This window comes from Plectropomus leopardus, chromosome 20, assembly GCF_008729295.1.
Source record: "Plectropomus leopardus isolate mb chromosome 20, YSFRI_Pleo_2.0, whole genome shotgun sequence".
NCBI classification, from domain to species: Eukaryota; Metazoa; Chordata; class Actinopteri; order Perciformes; family Serranidae; genus Plectropomus; species Plectropomus leopardus.
The window spans coordinates 15,575,598-15,595,973 of record NC_056482.1 but is presented as its reverse complement, the minus strand read 5'-3'; the positions used below and the strand labels follow the sequence as shown (position 1 = coordinate 15,595,973).

The window sequence follows — 20,376 nt, the reverse complement described above, 5'->3', positions numbered from 1 at the left end:
ACTGATGACGATCCAGGTGTTAAAGGGTTGACACATTATGTACTACCACCACATAATGCTGCGTTAAGAGTTTGAGAGAAATCACGTTGTTTCAACGTATAAATACCAAGCTTGGCATCGTCCAAAACTTAAAAAATCAGCCAATCCACTGATCAAACATCTCAATATTGCCTAATATCAGACATAACTGCCATCTTGTTACACTCCCTTTCCATCTTCAATCAGTCATCTCAAAATCAGATGGATTCATAGGTCTTGACCCAGGCAAATATTACTGGAGTTACGTATATGATTAAAAAATATAAAAAAGATATTGTCCTGCAAAAAAAAAGCAATGCTGAGCTGAGCTATCTGCCTGCTGACAATGTCGATGGCTGTTGGCTGTCATCAAGTTGTCTTAGTGTAAGGCTAAAAACTCAGCATAGCCACTTCAGAGGACTTTCCTGGAAAAACTTTGTCACTTTCTGTATTTTATTTGATTTGTGACAGATGTAAGACACATATTCTTATCATTATGGGATGGGTTGATGGGTTACAGACCAGAAGAGATGAAGGAGTAAAATCCATGTATTGATGTCAGACGTTGGGACAAACCCTCATCAGTGTAGCTGTGATCAAAGCAGTAAATCAAGAAACAACACCTGAGCAATGCTGCCGGTGACTCTTATTTGTACATTTAGGTTAACTTTTTTTGACGTGCACACAAATGTACACACCGGAAATTCAAAGATAAAACGTGCCAAGCTTGTCAAATTTGTCCTCAAAGTGCCAGTCACGACGGATCAATTTTCTAATCTCCAGTGGCAGAAAACAGACTGGTACAGCTGAAGACAAAGCAGGTTTAACAAAAGAATTTAACAGGTGCTGATGTTAATAATAATGTTTGGATATGTCAAATGTGTTTTTGTGAAGTAAGCAGGCAATCTTCTTGTCTTTGCACAGTTATCAGTGTGACTGTCAGTAAACACACATTCTCACTTTGAATCTTACCTTAGTCCAGTCTATGTGATATGCAGGTTTACAATGTACACCCACTAAGAAAGCTCTTGGTTTTCCATATACCCACTTAAAAATACATGAGGATACGCAATAATCTAATTTTGTGACAAAACTTTTAATTCAGATATCTGTTTTTGCGAATACAGTCTCAGGAGATGTGATAGCAGACTGAACAAACGCTGCAGATAAGGCAGAGTCTTTTCCCAACTCCGTATGTATTGTGTGCATAGCAAGTGTGTGGTCCAGCAAGAGAAAGAGAGAGAGAGAGGGGCCATCGCAGTTTACCCCCCTATGTAAACTATACACCACTGCATTTATCCTCAGTCGTCCAGGGTCATCTGGCTATAAATGCACTTGTGCACAAAGTAACGAGACAGACAAAACAATTAGGCTGTGAATTCCTACCCATGCACGCAGGCTTTCTGCCCATTCTCCAAATTTACAAAAGAACCAGCACAGCTGCAATATCACTCTGCTCATGGAAAATAAACTGGAAACCTGAGAGTCAAAATCCCATGTTGCATACCGTGCCATCCCTTGCCCTTGAGTGTGGCACTTAAATCAGATTGACAGTAAATCTCCAGCTCAACACAAACGGCTCTTCTGTCAGGTGTGACGCGCCCTAAAGCCCTCTGGATTCAGGTATCAGGGACATTAAAGGAGGAATTGGAGTGAAAACAGGTGCAGAGTGCTGCAGGTTAGTTTCTTATTCAAGTCATGTATCCAGTGTCCATATGACTCAAAGCTAAATAAATCATGGTTAATTAATTTCCAGCACAATGGAGGCGGGTGACATTGGGTTTTTGGTGAAACGTGAAGGAAAAGATTGAACTTAAAATGCAATTTCACAATTATTAACCTCCGGAAGGTATTTTTCCAGCTTTTAAACAGTTCATTTCTTATTTATTTAACCCTTTTGTGTGTGTTTTGTTTGCTGTCTTTGCTGCCTTGTCTATTATTTATTCCTTCACATATTTTCTGGGTGAATTTATTTTACTTAGTTAATCCTCTTAGTCCGAGGTGGGATACAAGGCTGCAGCAATCTTCTTCTGCCACTGGCGACTGTCTTTGGCCACAGCTTGGGTCCAGACACATGAGAGACCCATCTCCTTCAGCTCAGCCTCAACGGTTCTTCCCCACTCTGCTTTGGTCTGTCTCTATTTGGCCTCCCTGTTGGTGTCCATCTGAGGGCGATTTGGGGGTTACAGCATGCTGGCATCTTCAGTTCATGTCCAAGCCAACGGAGGCTGTGTGACCTCATACAGGTTTTCATTTGAAGTCATGTTAGGTCAGAAAATATTCGGGATTCTATGGAGGAAGGTGTTGTGTAATGCAGTAAACTTGTTTTGCCTATGTTATGCTGAGTTTTGTGACAGAAACTGCAACAGTTTATTTCATCTCTGTGAAGTTTCTGTTTTCGTATCCTGTCCTACATTTGTCTTTTTATATCTTTATATTGAAGCCGATTGTGGCTTTGCTTCGAAAGTCACACAATAACACGAACAAACTGCTGATTCAGGCAGTGAGCAGCTCCTGTGTTCAGTGAGGTAAAATTACTGTTTTTGTCTATTACTCTGACTTTTAAGAGTGCACAGATAAGTTTCACTTTTGTTTCAGTTCCTTCTCAGAAAAAGCTGACTGTCTGGGAGTCTGTAACGGTCGACACGAAACAGTGTTTATAGTTTTTCATCATTTTTTACAGTTAACATAAAAGCATATTAGACAGCGTTCTGACCATTTGTTAGCTAGTTAATTGTTAATATTCTGTCATTTATTTGGTCATTATCTTATATTTACTTGAAATAATTCATGTTAAGTCTCCCTTTGGCCAAAAATGTTAAAATGGCTTCTTATAGGCTACTAAGACAGCAGGAAATCGTTCAGTGATTTGGTATTTTGTTGATTCTACTAGTTTTGCTTTTGAATGGCTGGTTTCCTTGAGCATCACTGATTGGTCCCCAATGGTCAAACTAAAATTAGTAGTTTATATGAGATTATATTGTGGCATTGCATAGTAGCCCTGGAGGGAAAAAAAACCCAAAACTAACAGCATGTACTGGGGCAACAGAGTGAACATTACTATTTGTGTTTTGCAGTGTTTTTACTGTTTTACAGATTTCCATTGTGATCTAATTAGTCAGTAAGAGTAAGTGAGGTTAGAACATGAGTGATGTTGTGTGCATGATTGGTGAGCTGCTCTCCCATGTGGGTGCAAAAAATAGACTGATTCAGGTTTAATAATGAATCAGCTCCCCATGCCAGTGTTGGCAGCAATAAATTCTGGCTCTTCTCATTGTTATCAGTCAGGACACTGAACCTAAAACCACTCTTACAAGCCAGAGGGGTGAGAAAACACAATACTGCACTTTTATACTTTATGAGGTTGCATCTGAAAAAGGAAATAGTGTGTTACAATGTGAATAGCTTGTCCAAAGTATGGCTGTGATTTTTTAAAAATCATTATCTTGATTTTTATTGAGTTTAGCCAAGGTTAAAGTATTTTAAGCAACTGAGCTACAGGAACGTCTATAAAATAATTGGTATGCCCTCAGCTAACTTACAGTTTGAAGGACTTCGTATGTCTCTACTCAAATAATGAGGCTTCACAGAAATCTGAATGCAGAATTAACCCCTTGAAACCTGGATCGACATCCTATTTCTTGTGCTTTGTTGAGACACCTTTCACAAGTATTTAAATCTTTAAACCCAATTAGTTTTCTGAAAGTCTTTCAAAAACATGAAGAAAAAAGGTAATGAGCAACTTGGCATGAAATGTCACGCAAATTGCAGAGGAAAAAAAATCAGTAAAAGGTAACAAAAAATGACTTAAAAATCAACTTTTAAAAAAGTAATCAAATAACTAGGGAAAAATACCCCCAAAATCTATAATTTAAAGTTAAAAACGGCATTGAGATGATATATTATATATAATATATAATATATACTTTCTGCACCAAGTGAACTACTACTCGACGCTCTTCCGATCTCGGGTGTTCGTACGTATATAAATTCTATTTTTGTTTTACTCTTCTTTCTTTCTGTCAAAGAAATTTAGGTAATTTTCTTGTTTATTTTCTCATTGCAGTCATTGACTTCTTTCCTTTTTTGTTCTCTTTTTTTAATGAAATAAAGCCAAATCGCTCAGATTTCTAAGGATTAAACGGTCTCAAAGAGAGGTCTGGGTATGACAAAACAGGATAGCATCTCCAGGCTCCAGTCCAGGGACAAAGTTGCCTCTCTGCTGTTTGCAGATGATGTGTTTCTGTCGGTTTCATCAGGTCGGGTTGAGATACGGCATCTCGAAGGCTATTGTTTGCTGCGAAAAATGCTGGATTGCTCACTCCAGGTTCAGAATTACTTTCTGCACCAAGTGAAGTAGTTCACGTGTCTCGAGGTTTTGTTCACAAGTGAAAGTTAAATGGAGCATGAGATCGAAGGGTGGATTGGTGCGGTGTCAGTAACAGGGGCGTTGTACCAAACCATTGTTTTGAAGAGGGCGCTGAGCCAAAAGACAAAGCTTTTGATTTATCATATCTACATTCTAATCCTCACCTATGGCCAGGGGCTTTGAGTGGTGATTGAGAAAATTAGATCATGGATACAAGGTGCCAAAATAAGGGGCCATATACACAGTAACGGTTCTTACATGAAATGCTTAACTTTTGTTGTGGTTTGGGCTTCTTCTCACACTACAACGACATTTTTGGGGGCCTGAAAATACAAACTTTTGAAACCAGGTTCCAGGGTGTAATCTTTTGAAACACAACCCCTTCTGTCGCCACATAAACTGGCAATGCGCAGATCCTGTGAGAGCAGTGACATCACCTTGCGCATGTGTTTGGTGTTCTTCTGTGGTGTGTCTTTACAAAGTTAACCCATGAACTGCTGGCCTGGCATGTTTTGGCAGATCATTCTCACAATGTTATATACATGTTATGATTTTTTAAAAATGCAAATGACAGACTTTGCCATTTTCATTAAGGTCGTTCTCATAAGAAGTTGCCTGCGTTGGGTGGCTGGACTCACCTTTTGAGATAGGGTAGAGATAGGAGCTCAAAGAACAGCCACTACTCTTCATGTTGAAAGGGGCCAATTGAGGTGGTTCAGGCATCTGATTGAGATTCCTCCTGGGTGTCTTACTTTGAAGGTGTTCTGGGTTCGTCCAAATGATAGGAGACCCCAGAGTACACTCAGGTCACACTGGAGGGATTATGTGTTTGGGAACACCTCAGGTTCCTCAGGATTAGCTGGAAACTGTTGCTTGACATTCCAGATGCAAGAAAAGTGGTTATTTTTTGATGAGAGTTTGAGACATTTCCAGCTGTGTATGTAGCTACCAAAAAAGGTATTTTAAACCAACACATGATGTTTTCCCAACCCTTACCAAGGTTATTTTGTGCCTAAACTACCATGTTAATAACAGGATCTTCACAACTTAAAATTTAAATTTGAGACATAAAAATTTCAACATATATTTGAAAAGTGCAAATGTCTACACATCTGTGGTTTGCAGAAAGGTACAATGCCAACATGTATTGTGGCAATTGCTTGGGACTATCTTACTCAGCCTTCTGCCACTGCAACAGATAAGCAGCAGAAAATGGATGAAACAGCTATATATATGTAAATAAGCTTTTAACAGTCACGGCTGTTAGAAAAACATAATGATAAACAGTAATAAAATTATATCAGTATAATGAACCGCATCAACACTAAGAATACATAATAGTAAAATAATCATTATTTTCCACTTTGGCATAAACAATATGCAGAGCAAAAGCCTTTTCACTTTCTATTGGTCAAACAAAATATCAGCATTTTCTGGTGCTTTCTCTGTATTTTAATAATGAATTGTGCAGATACACAGTGGGAATATTTTTCCATATGACTTTTAAACTGTCAGACACCCATGTGACCATTCAAATTTTCTATGACTGAACTTAACAAGATCCATATCTGCAAGCAAAGACATTTGTTAGCTTTTAGGACCCCTATATAAAAAAGTTCTGTGAAAAGTCCTATTAGGTAAAAGGACAATTAAAACTCAAAAATAGCAACTACAGAAGCTATTTTATTTTGCTCAAGGACTGGAGTTTAGCTATTTATAGGCAATGCCCTATTTGGCCTCGTTATAAAACCTTGAAAGTCGACTGCAGTGTTGTCTGAAAACAGCAATCATGATGTTGTCTTAATTAGATTTTTAGGCTGTGAGGTCAAAAGGATAGAAAGGCTTAGACCAAAATAAAGATATATATCATATGGCTCAGCCAACAGATGTTTATTTTAAAACAATACACAACAAAACTAATTTATGCTTTTTTCCTGATAATCAGCTCGTATCTCGTCAGAGTTCCTCTCACATTTATTGATTAGCACACAAAGTCATTCAGTTTTGTGTTTTTAAAGAGGACACATGCATTACCACACTCACTACAACTGATAGAAAATAAAAATAAAAATGTAGCAACTCTATTGGCAGAGATAAACCATTTGTTTTACATAAATCACATGAAGTGCAAAAAAGGCAAAAACTTCTTTTGAGCAAAGTTAAACCATTACAACAAATGTTGTAATTATACAAAGCTGCCAAATACACAAATGGACAAGTGGCATCCAGTTTACAAACCTTTCAAACCACACAGTTCGTTGTCTTCTGTCTCACACAAAAGCGTCATTTAGATTCTTGATGTCAGTCACTGCTCTGATCTTTCTTATCTGTCGAGTCCAAGTCACCTGAGGCCATCAAGTTATTAAAAAGAAGTCCTGAAACAAGATGAAACCTGCGCATAACAATAACAAAACAAAAGCAATCTCTTGCCTTATAATCCTGGGAATTTAAAAGCGATCAATGATCCTCGAACAGCCAAAGTTTCTCCTAATAATAAATGTAGAGGAATTTGTCATGGTGACATTGGTATAAAGACATATTGGTGACTTTCAAAGCACACAGTGATAACAGTAAAGCTGAGGTGCTACAGTCCCGTGGACTGGGACAGGGCCATATAATGTTTAAAAACATATCACATTTTAAAACAATATGATGTAAAATGTATTACTTTGCAAGAACAGAGGCCTGTAATTGTAACAGTTGCACTAAAGTGGATGTTTTTTTTCTTTAGACAATGTGAGGGTCTAAGGGCAGAGGGATGTTGTATGCTGTAAAGCCCTCTGAGGCAAACAGTGTTTTGTGATAATGGGCTTTATAAAAAAAATTGACTTGACATTGACTTGACACTTTGTTGTCTAAACCTCAGAAAGTAAACCTAAAAACAAGTTTTTGCTTTCGTTCTAAGTTTATTTTAAAGGACACAAGTCAAGTCACAAGCATAAACTACAAAAAACTGCTAAATGATGAGTTAGGAGTGAGAATGTGTTTTTCAATTTCCCCCAGGCGGCAACCTTTGCGACTGAAAAATGCTGCCAATGCCAAAGTACCAAAAACTGTGATTCAGTGACTGGCCACTTGAGGCTGACTCCAAAACAGAGTAAATCCCCCATGTTAAAATGCCTAACTTTGCAGCAGAAATAAACATGTTTACAGCCTGGTACAAAAACTGTTTCTCTCTATAGATATTTCAACATTTGTGACAACTGTATGGGTGGTGAGTTTTTTTTAAAATTCACCTGTTTCCATGTTATTAGGCCCAAAGTTACGAAAATTTAAGGGCAGGGCTGCTTAAATGGCGAGTCAGATGAGTCAGATCCACCTCTCACTCATCCACAGCTCCAGCCTGTCGTCCAAATATGATCACTTCTGGCTCAAAAAAAACCAAAAAAACAAACAAGATCCCAATGGGGGCGAATGCCGAACAAACCAGCGTGTGACGTCACGGTAACTACATCCATTATTTATACAGTCTATGGTTTCAACTGTCTCTGAGCTTGCTGTTTTGGCAAAAGAATTGCATTAATGTTAGTTTATGCTTAGGCAGTTCAATTCTTATTCATTATTGTCTCTTGTTCATTGAAAAAAAAATCTTTTCTAGGGAGCCCACGGAGACCTGAGGGCCCTAAACAACTGATTATATTGCTGAATAGGTAGGACCAGCTCTGGTAACACAAATAATGTACACTGTCTCCAAAGTGAAACACCATCTGAAAAATACTTTTTTTGTACAGAGGAGACTCCCAGGAAAAAGGCTGGTAAAAAATTGTCACAACTCTCATAAAGGAGCTATCGCGGTCAAGGATATTCTTGATATTCTTGTTTCTAATGGACCAGTATCTTCTTCAGAAGGAAACTGGGAAATGACTGTTGAGCATCTGAAAGGCTGTTTCTGTCAACCTAAGCAGGCAGCTCACTCTGCTACTTGCCTCACTCCACATTTTTCTCCCTACTTGTCAGACTGATCAAAACACAGTCCAGTAGGTAAACACATGGAGGTGGGGAGTAAAGTGATGCTGACTCTGTAATTGTGTTAGACAGCGTTATGTTTCCCTTTCAAGGTACATCAGAAGGGTGGAGGAGAGAGCTGCAGAAAGCAGGACAGAGCCGCACAGCTCTGAAAGCAAACTTCTTATTCATGAGCCTAACAATCGTTTTTATCTTGAGGATTAAAACCACACTTGATCTGAATGACATTTATAGTCTAAAGGAAAGAAAAGATGGCATTAATATTCAAGATAGGCAGCTAATATCTGTTTGTCTACATCAGATATTCAATTGGAGTCACCCACCAGAATAAAATAAATCTATGTATATATGTGTATTAAAATGTTTTTCCATTTTAATGGCAGCGATTCTCTTTACAACACCTTTACATTTAAACATTCACACCTAAATATAGTATGTGGGATTTGACTTTGTAACCTTAATTGGGATACATTATTAAATTCCCCTTTATTTATATTTATTTTATATTTATACATTATACAGTGGCAATCTTGGACTCTTGGAGGGTGCCAGGCGAAGAGGCTCATCGGGGCCTCATTTCATTGCATTGACAGTTGCACCTAATGTTGTATGTATGACAATTACAGGTATCAGGCTATAATACTGTAGCTAGAAGAAACACCACTTAGAGGGTTTTGGGGGCAGTGACAGTGCGCTGTGAACTGCCCGGCATTGGTTGCCATGTGCTTTTAGTTTACTAAACATAACCACGAGCAGTGTCATTCACCATATGCTTTTGTTGACATCACTGTAGCAGCATCCCAGAAAATAAATAGCAGATGTAGAAGGATACTTGGAGTGTAATATGTAGATGCCTAAGTCCGCTGCGAAGTGGCAATATGTGAGGACTGCGGATGAGAGGGTGTTGCAGTGTGGGGGTGGGGTGGGGCAAACATTTGCCTACTTTTACTCTCGTGATGGTGCACACTACAGTATATTTAAATGCATGTGTCCATTCCACATTGTAGAAAAACTCTACAGGTACTGCATTTAAAATGTCACTTAAGTAAAAGTACAAAAGTATTTGCATCAAAATGTCCTAAAGTAAAGAATGTAAAAGTACTTACTGTGCAGTGGCCTTTTTAAAGATAATCTATAATATATTACTAGATTATACTAATTAAAAGATTTAATCTACATATCACTTAAATGCTGCAGTTGATGTGGATGGGACTAATTTTGATGACTTAATGGTAGCTTAATCTATAATATATGTAATTTATTTTGTTGTGTTAATAATCAGAAAACATAAAGTATCTATTAACAACAGTTATCAGACAAATGTACTGGAGTAAAATGTACAATATTTCCCACTGGAATGTTGTGGAGTAGAAGTATAAATTAACGTAAAAGGAAATACTCAAGTACAGTACAAATACCTTAAATTGTACCTAAGTACCGTACTTGAGTAAAAGTATTTAGTTATATTCCACCACTGTCTCTACCTTCTTATTTTTACGCTGTCAGTCTGCATTGTTGATTCCTACTTCCTAAAATAGCCAATGTGTGATTGTTGGAGGTCTTTCTTCACTTCACTATACTGTATGTGTTATCTGGATTAAGTGTGCTTCTGCCCTAAAAAAAAAAAGAAACCAAAAAGTCAGTTTGTAGATAAATTACTAAAAATTTCCTCCTTTTGTGAGCGAGCAACTCTCTTTTTTTCCACACCTCTTGTGAGACATTTCAGTCACTTTCAACACTAGGGGGAGCAACAACCAGTTCCACATACACTAACACAGAGCATGAATGAATAATATGTGCATGACTAATATAAATGCACTTCAACTAATTATAGTGCATTGATCATAAATCTCTGACTGAATGAATAACCGGCCTGTAGGACTCTCATAGGACTCATCTCAGATCCATAATATATGTATGTGTGTGTGTGTATACATACAGCATATATATTAATAATTACATAGATTTTTATTATGCACATCCCCTGCTTAATATTTTTGCATATTCTGCACAAATCTGTCCATTTCATTTAGAAACATCTACATTGTACATATTTGTGGTGCTATAGTACCTTTGCTATTTTTAGGGCACATTATTTTCTATTCTATATTTAACTTCTTAAGAGCTGCAGTACTTTGCCTTGTTTTCTTCTCTGCTTAATATGTTTCTTTCATGTTTAATGTATGCACCGAGAACTAAAACAAATTGTCGTTTGGAAGAACATACTTGTCAATAAATCATTTTTGGATTCTGATATTATCTTATTTTATATTCTGCTTTTTATTGGGTGTTTTTATACATCGTTGCTGTTTTTCTATTGTATATGATTGTTCTTGAATACCCTGTTTTTTCAAAAACATGTAATCAGATATCCCTTGAAAATGAGATTATAATGTGGGATTTAAGATGATTTTAATCTGTGATTTAAAATTAAATTATGATAGATAGATAGATAGATAGATAGATAGATAGATAGATGGACAGACAGACAGATCACCTTTTAAATGTGCTTAAATATAGATAAATGGGGGTAAACACAGACTACTTTACCAAGATGAATGGATAATAATGGCATAAGTGTGGTGTATGCTTCCACATATTGTAACACCATATAGAAAAAACACCATTCAGCTAAAATGAACAAATCTCGAGCGCTCTCTCCTCTCTCTGTGTCCCACAGAATACTAACATGTTGCTTGGATAGGATACCGTCCTGTTGCCGACATGTGGCTTGAATTTATGCCGACTGTCTTCATTCACTGGACTCCACACACACAGAGCAGAAAAAGCTATGGAGGTGGGAGGTGTCACGTGGTGTGTAGACCCAGCCAATCGGGGGTAAGTGCGCATTGCGATCCTGTGCAGAGGGCTTGTTTTATTAAAGGGTTGGTAGTGATCAATGAGCGAGTGGAGCTGTCCACGGTGCTGAAAGTTAGTTCGTGATGGACTGACTTTCAGCACCGCGGACAGCTACACTTTTATAACTCGTATTTTAAAAAACTGTACTGTATAATATGATACCACATGCACACATTTCAAACTCATCCTCTCCAACTTTGCAGATGTTTAGATTCTTTGTTGTTGTTTGCTGGATGATATATAGAGAGAGAAGTTTACGACTCCAATGCAACTGAAGCGAGGAAAGCCTTGTGAGCAAACTGCGCAGCTCCGAGTATAATCCCACCACAACTACAAAAACATAACTCCAATATACTCTAACAGCCCTAAGACTAAATTTGTTGCCGCTGCACACGCCGGGACGTGTGGATGATTGGGTTTCAGCCTTTGGTTTATGCCTCCACAGCTGCTCAATCTCGGGCAGTTGGCTGTATTTCCTCGGGGTGATATAACTCTTCTACTCCATTAATAACGCAGCCACCAGCGGTCACATCAATCTGTGGCTGCAGACACGAGTCTTGCCATGTAGGTGCTACAGGCCTGTGTGCACGGTCACGTGGTCGGCGGCCAATGGGCTGAATGGAAGCAGCACCGTGTAAATCAGGGGTGACAGAGAGCTACGTGTGTTTCCTATGAAGTCAATAAATGGGAAAATCAGTCATGGATTTATGAATAGGCCTGGCTAGTGGGTGTTGTGTGCAACAGCATAAATTATATCTGTTTGAATGGAAGAGGTGTGCTTATGCAGTAACATTTAACAACAGTAAAAATGAGGGAACGCACCTTCTACATGTTTTAATTTACACTTTTTAAGAAAATTCGTCTTTTACACTATTTTTGGCTGCAGTTTCTGAAAGGTGCTTCATTTGTGTTGTTTATTTAAGTTCAGATCTTTAGGCTATAAATAGTTAAAAGTGCAAGTAGCTCTCAAAAAACAACAATAATTTTGTGTAGTTTCTGTTGATCCTGATGAAATAAGGCTGTCCTTCATTTTTTCCCCCATTATTCATTTGCAGGACAAAAATCCAGTATACTATTTAAAGTGTACAAACAAAACAATAACAAAAAGCCAGTGGGACATGACGTTTAATACAAATATTATAAGACAAATGTGAAGTGTCTTGATAGCCTTTTTTTGTATGTCCAATCAGTAAGTGTTTTTATACGATAAAAAAAAACAAGAACACCGAGAATAATAGTTTTTTTCATGGCTAAACTTACATTTGTGTATGAAGTACTCTGTAAAAATGATTACCAAATTCATTATAAAAAATGCTTTGTCTTCTTTTCTTGAGGCTGGGCTTCACATCTCATGGTTGCAACCTTTTTCATGACGTCGAGACAGTTGTTTTGGTCCCCCCTGCCCAATCGGAGCCTCCGCTCACACTCTAGCCTACCGGAGCCGAAATGGGTCTATTCATGCAGCGGCTCTGTCCTCCCGTAAGTACCATAACGCCCTTCGTCGGGTGCTCTGTGGTACCCGACTGCTGCTTTAAACGGCAGCACTGACATGGAAACCCCATTGCAGCTGCAGAACGATTTCTTTCCAGAGCAGCAGCTCCAGCACTGTAAGTACCAGCACTACTGCGGGCGGGAGGATCGACTCGGCAAGCAGCACGACCAATGCTGCACCTGCAATAACTGCACCTGTGATGCGAGAAAAAGCCTCGTCTTTCGCGGGACGTCGCCGACCACTGTGGGAACTTTAAGGACACCTTCGGAAACGTCTTCGAGGCAAGGTTGCCAGTACAGCGTCTGCGAGTTCACACCCTCTAGTCATGGTAGTTCATCCAGGCATCATCATCCTCACCATCAGCAGCAGCATTGCCGCGATCGGCAGCGGGGCAGCCTGGGCAGCAGCCACAAAGACAGTAACTCCTACAATGAAATAGCCATGAGCAGCTGCAGATACAACGGCGGCGTAATGCGGCCGCTGAGCAACTTGAGCTCGTCCCGCAGAAACATACACGAGTTTGATTCCGAGTCCCAGCCTTTGCAGCCCATCTCAGCCGCAGATGCGTCGGACACTTTAGTATCCAAGCCGGAGAATAATTCCACCACACTGATGCCTTACGCATCGGGGGACGGAGGGGGAGGCTGCAGCCACAGCGGCGGCAAATCGGGGAAAAAGAAAAACCAGAACATTGGGGAAAAGCTCGGGCACAGGAGGGCCTTGTTTGAGAAGAGGAAGCGGCTCAGCGACTATGCTTTAATCTTTGGGATGTTTGGGATCGTTGTTATGGTTATAGAGACTGAACTCTCATGGGGAGCCTATGGAAAGGTGCGTATTTACACATGCCGTGCAGAGTTAATTTAGCAGCATGTGACTGACTGAGCAAGAAAAAAAACTTAAGCCAAAAGTGTTATAGAAAAGCAGTCAGTTTAAATAAGAAGTCTTGGCTCTCTGCAAAGTGTCCCATGTAGTCACACTGTCACATGCAGGCCAAAAGGCCCACTGCTGTCCAACCATGAGCCACAATAGTACAAAAGATATCATGTTTGTTGCAGTAAGAGGCTGATTTATTACTCATGTTTTTATATTTTTCTCACTAATGCTGTTTTACCACCATGAGAATGTGATTGTATGTCATGCTGTTGTGTGTTGTTTGGCTTTAGTGTTGTTGCTCTTTTCCAGGAGTCCCTGTATTCATTAGCTCTAAAATGCCTGATAAGCCTTTCTACAATCATTCTCCTGGGGCTGATTATCATATACCATGCAAGAGAGATACAGGTAATGTTGTAACACTTTTCTCATTCTCTAACTGTGGGTGTTAAAGGGTCAGCAGTTTGCTATGACAGTGAATGCTCGATTTATTGTGAAATGAGCTCACCATTGCAACTTTATTGGATGTCACAAATAGCATTGGTATTTTGGAGAAAATGAGTATTTGCTAGAGGTTTTTTAATGACCTGCTAAAATCTGCAAATAACTTATTGTAAAAGCAGTGTGGGACAATTCAGTTAAATGATAAATATGCATTGTTTTTATTTTCTTTATTCTAAAGTGCATGACACTGGATGTTTTACAAAAACACCTGCACAGACCTGTGATTGCATAAATGGCAATAGAGGCTTTGCGACTGATCATCCTCTTTTGAAGCCACATTACCAGTCATTTCTACAATTTGATAAGATTTAGGAAGTCCTCACGTAGCTCAGTGGGTGAATTTAGATTGTCAACCTCCCTTAAAATGTTCCAACACTTGGACAGTTTTATGACCTTGCCTCAGAGCATTGTTGCATTACTTACAGTTCTCCCTTCCTGCGCTTCAGCACTTGTGTCTTTGTTGAACAGTCACACGATTAATGGTGCCACTTTCTGCAGGGGGGACGTATGTTGCCAGAAAGCTTTCATGAGTCAGACCAAGGGTGTTTCTAGGATTTAAGGACACTGGGGGCTTAGCCTAACCTTGGTAATTGGGGTCCGGGGGGATCCTTCCCAGGGATTTTTTTTAAAAAATTGTTCTGATTATTTTCATGCTTTTTATGAACTCTGGCACCTGATTAACCTTTAAAAACAGTTAAAAAAAACTTTCAGGATTAATTATACATTATTACGAGAAAAATATGATTAATTAATTAGCATTGAGTACAGAACACTTTACAAATGCTATTATTAAACATGTATTAATTAGAGATGGAAAAAAACTTAAATGTTATGTTAACAGGGGTGAAATGTTAATAAGTACATTTATTCAAATACAAGTATGACTGGCATGACAGATTATTAGATCCGGGTCCTTTTTTACATACACACACACACACACACACACACACACACACACACACACACACACACATATATATATATATATATGTATATATATAGAAAAGAATAAAAAAAGAATATATATATATATATATATATATATATATATATATATATATATATATATATATTGTTTTCTTTTTTTTAAATGATATGTATTAATAAGATATTTGGGGCCGAAGCCTTAGACGCCCAGGCCTAACGATGCCACTGTACCAGACATTTTCCTTTTCATACTCTTTTTTTAAAGGTTATATTGCAATATCAAGGACTGTGGTTCCTTTATGTCCATGATTGTTTTTTAACATCCTAAAAGGTCCTTATGATCCATGACCCTGATTCATGAAGAGCCAGGGCAACTTTTAGGGAAACTCCACTTGAAAAGAAACACAACTCAAGCATTTTCTCAAATCTTGAATCACACAGTGTTTAATCATGTTAATGGACAAGAGAGTTTTTTAAGATGCCTTTAGCTGAATTGTAGGAGCTGATCCAGCTGTTTTCTTCTGCTCATATTCAAGATATAATATGTTTGAGTAGAGTGGAAAAAAATACATTTGGCCCAAACATGAGAGTCTTATATTTTGCATCAAAAGTTGCATTTGCCACAGTATATTCATCAGCCTTGTTGGTATATTTAGTGCTTACAGGTCCCAGGGGAGTATCAGTCACTGAAATAGCCCAACAGTAAAATGCGTCGCCCCCTTCAGATGTCTCATTGTAAACCTTTCTTTATGAGGGATGATAGAAATGCACAGACATCATTACCATATTTCAATGCATGAGAGAAGTGTTTTCATTTCCCCAGCAGACGGTCCCAAGTGGCTGTTTATAAATTAGAAAGCATACTGTATTTTTGCATGACAGTATCATATTTAATCTCCCCTCCCTTCGGCCTCCACACCTTTTACTCAACCCTGTGTAAATGATTCAGAGTTTTTTAACCTCTTGCTTGTGAAAACTTTTCTAGATGTTAAATAATGTAGTTTAATTGTGACAAATATCCTGCAAAGCTGCATTTCTCATCACAGCAGGTTTCCATTTAGTGAGTTTTTTATAACAGATTGTGTTAAATTGGTAGTCGTGCCTCAGCCATACATTTATGGTCCCTGTGCACAGTAAAGCAGTTAAATGCACTGGATTGTGCTACATACTTTCCGTCACTGTTTCTCATATATTCTTGTAATGCAGAAACAATGTATTGATAAGTATGACGGTGATTGCAGTTTTAAAAGACTTGAAGCCTCTATTTTAACACATTAAAAATGGCTGTGAAGCAATATTGTTTCCTTCACTACAGGCACGCTTAAATTTTCATTTGAGCTCTCAAACGAGTTTTTCTTTCCACTCCTTTAATTGTCAGGAGCTGCATATTTACCCCACAGGAAGGCTGTTTCAAACCTCTTTGATCCTGACTCCTCTGACAGTCACGTCGATATCCAAAACATTTTTCACCCTAGATAGCTCTCTCTCTCCCCAAAATAAAGACGTTTCCGCTTTTGCTGACCTAGAAAACTTTATTAAGGCAATTGTTTGTCCCATGTTGATTGCTGCGATGCACTTTTCAACACATAGTTTTTCTCCACACTGATTTATACACAATTTATTCAAATGTAAAAGCTCAAACACTTAACTAAATCAGAAAATGTCATCACATCACTGTGGTTTTACTTATTGTTCTACTCATGCTTCTCTCTAAATGTACAAGTTGATTATAAGGTTCATCTTCTAATTCATCAAGTCCCCTTTAGAGCAAATTATCAGGCAGTTCCTGGAAACTGACTGTGTCTCACTATTTAAATCCAGTTCGTAGTGTTTGTGCTTCAACTTCCACCATGCCAGCTGCTTCTTTGCTTCCCTGCCTGAGGGGCTTTTGTGCCTGTTGTTGGTAGTCTGTCATTACTTGGTTCCTGCAGACTGACATATGTGCTAACACACACACACGAACACACACACACACACACACACACACACACACACACACACACACACACACAGACAAATTAATTCTAAATCTATCTTGCTAATGACACACACATGCACACACAGTCGCTCCGGATGTGTGTGCTTCCCGTCATTTTCTCTCTGCTTCCTTCATTTGCATCTGATTAAAATGTGATTTGACTTCACGTATGTTCAGTTTAATTGTTTCAGGTCTATTATTTATTAGACCCTCGCTGCCTGCTTAAAAGCCATGTCTTTCAAACATCCCTCTGCCTTCATTTTTTAACAGACATTTGCAGGGAAAGAGCTCTCCACCAATTTTTCAGACTCTTGGTGTTAGTTTTTAGTTACACATTCCCTTTTTTTGTGAAAACCTGGCGCCTACATTACCCACAATGTAACTTCACTGCCAACAGTTCAGTCATATATTTAAGTGCTGTATGCTAGCAGCAGCTAATGTAGCCTCAGTTCACTTGGAGTAACCTACAGAGGTCTAGTAAGCTCACTTCTCTATACTGCCATACTTTCAGATTTGTTTAATTTTAAAACTTGTAGTCTTCAGATCCAGCCGACGCTGCACTATCAAAGGCGAATTATTAGACTTTACGTCAAGTCCTAAGCACCTTATACCTTCCGTGTCCGCCACTTGATGCTGTTGTGCCCAAAAAACCTTTTTCCTGGTGACGTACATTGGGAAAGAGACATCTATAAATCAGTGGATTGTTTTTTTTTAGCATCACAAATCCCTGCAAGATGAATCGTTTCAGGACTGGGATTTGACCCATTCGGTCCAGTAATATTTAGAAAGTCTAGAATTGCTTCAAGAGAAATCATCTTATGCCTGTTCATGTTAGTGGAGGGTTAAACTGGAAGTTAGCTGCTTGGCCAATGAAAGTCTCTAGTGTGCCTGCTGTATGGATGCAGGGATGCAAAAGCAGAGTAGAGAATCGGGTAATTTTATGCGCGGCAGATGAACTTTTTTGGCCTCATGCATCACTGAGCAACTTTCACAGGAATAAACGAGGTCCTGCCTCCAACACTGTATCCAGTTCTCTTAATACATCAGTGCTTTGCACAGCTCCCTCTGGAGACACAAAAAGCAGTAGCAGTACTCCCCTAGGACATTTCAAGGAGTTGCGTGCAAGATTTAATATAGTGGCAAACAACTATTTGCTGTAGACATTGTGGTGTTATGGTATCCTTAGCAGAGAATGAAGTCACCATCCCTCTGTGTGCATTGATATCCAAATTTCCTTGTTCATGGATGATAGTGCATTGACTCCCTGTATCCTACTGCCTAGTTAATCACTGCCACTCTGCACTGCGCTTAGGCCTACATGGCAGTTACCGCTGAAAATGCTGGCCATGACCCAAAGTGGCAGAATGTCGTCATTGCAGAAGTATATCATCTACCCTCAGGTAACCTCCACGTTAACACCGTTAGCTCTGTCAGCACTTTTGCTGTTGTTGGCACTGTTAGTTGCCAGCTCTCAAGTCTGCCACCTCCATGTTGAGAGCCATGTGCAAACAATCCCAGCTCAGACTGAGTCATAGTTACACTCTGAATGTTGCATAAAGCTACTTTTAACAAAGTCTGAAGCGTAAAATTGCTGGAGTTCCCCTTTTAAAATCTGCAGTCTTTAAACCCAAGCTGATAATACACAGACTTTTCAAACCGTATCCGGAGTCACAGACATGACACAACTGTTTTCATATGCTGTGCTTACTCCCAGTGACCATTAGATTGATTTTGACATGTAGAAATCTGTGGAGTGTCATTTTAAATAATTGATTTCTGACATAGAATTTCACTCAACAAACACAAACCTACTGACTAAGTGACTCAACATGTGGTATATAACCATCACGCGCTACTGTTGTGTTATTCAATATGATGTGGCGTCCCTGGTTTGTGACCCCCAACTTCATTTCTGTTATGACTCTCTGGTATTAGTAGAGTGCTCTTTCTAAAGTGCACTTTTCCATGTGAGAAATTTCACTCCTGCAGTGAAATAGATTATGCATGCACATCCATGTGTACTCACAGATGCCTGTCAGATGTAGAAGCATAAGTCAGGCTGATGAAATATTTCCCCACTACTTCTAGCCCCTTAAAACTGATTCACTTGTCAGACTCAGTAAAGACTTTGCCCTCTCATTTTTGTAGGGTATAACAACAGAAAACTTCTCCTCAGTCGAGTGACTGAGAACTCAAAAGGTCGGGTCAGACAGGGTAGATGTTCGACACCAGCTGTCATTTGAATTGTTTAGGGATACATCTGTTGTGCTGCAATTGCAGTGACGGGTGACCTACTGAGCCAAGTGCATTAACAGAGAGAAACAGTGTGTCCATGTTCTGCTAAATGTCCTTATATATTAAAGGTCCCATATAACTACTGATCGTATTTAGGTTCAGACTTGTATTGGGGGTTTCTACTAAAACATTTTACATGATTGAAAGTTTAAAAAAGACACATTTTCCCGCACCGTCTGCCTGCGTATACCTGTATTCACTCTCTGGAGCACATGGTTTTAGTGCCTGTCTCCCTTTACCGGTGCTCCCACATCTGCACTCTTGGTGTCTCTGCACCGTTTTTGCAGGCAGGAGACTGACCGTAACAGCATTGTAGTGGCAGTTTCTGTCTTTATAAAGTATAGTTGTGACATCACAGTTTCACAGAAGTCCTGATGGTTTGCTTAAAGGCACAGTTTTAGATTTCAGACTTGTGCCTTTCTCTGTGGGATTAAGCAATTTGATGCTTTTCACAGTATTTATATAGCACCTAAACCTGCTGTATAATAACGTGAAAATGATTATGATGAATGAAATCTGACTTTTAACAGTATGGGACCTTTAATGTTTAATGCTTCTTTGTACATATAGATATTGTTTTGGTATCTTTTTATACTTTGTCAAATGTTATCAGTCGAATTCAGCACAAATAGTGTTTTTTTTGTTCACAGCTGGCAATCAGTAAGAGAAATTTTTAGACTTTTAAGTTGAGTTTGCTGGGTTAGCAGGCAGCAACTAACTTTATAAAACAAGTTCACATGGAAAGGTTTGGGTCTGTTGCTGCTTGTGTTTGAGACACTTGTGTTTGAGAGGCATCCTCCCAAAACAGCCCAGTCTGCTCTGATTGGTCAGTGTTTAGTGGCCTTCCACATCTGCACACTGGGCGTCTCTGCATCATTGTTGCAGCTGGGAAATGAATGTAACGGCAGTTACCTTTATGTAGTATAGTTATGACATCACAACTTCACTGAAGTCCTGACGGCTCATATAAATGCTGAGATTCTGAATACGGACAGATTGCATTTCTCTGTGAATTGAGCTATTTTATTCTCTTAACAGCATTTATAAAGCTTCTAAAGCTGTTTTAAAATAAATAAGACAATGAAATCTGACTTATTA

At 38.9% G+C, this 20,376-nt stretch overlaps 1 protein-coding gene across 1 annotated transcript in view; it reads left to right on the top strand.

Moving 5' to 3' along the window:
* Nucleotides 1–12,664: 12,664 nt before the first annotated feature.
* The window catches only part of kcnn2 (potassium calcium-activated channel subfamily N member 2), a 29,456-nt gene continuing 21,744 nt past the window's right edge, over nucleotides 12,665–20,376 (top strand). The window contains exons 1-2 of the mRNA XM_042509554.1: nucleotides 12,665–13,532; nucleotides 13,887–13,982. Of these exons, the coding sequence (XP_042365488.1) occupies nucleotides 12,762–13,532; nucleotides 13,887–13,982 (867 nt within the window). The 5' untranslated portion in view covers nucleotides 12,665–12,761. The remainder of the gene's footprint in view (nucleotides 13,533–13,886; nucleotides 13,983–20,376) is intronic.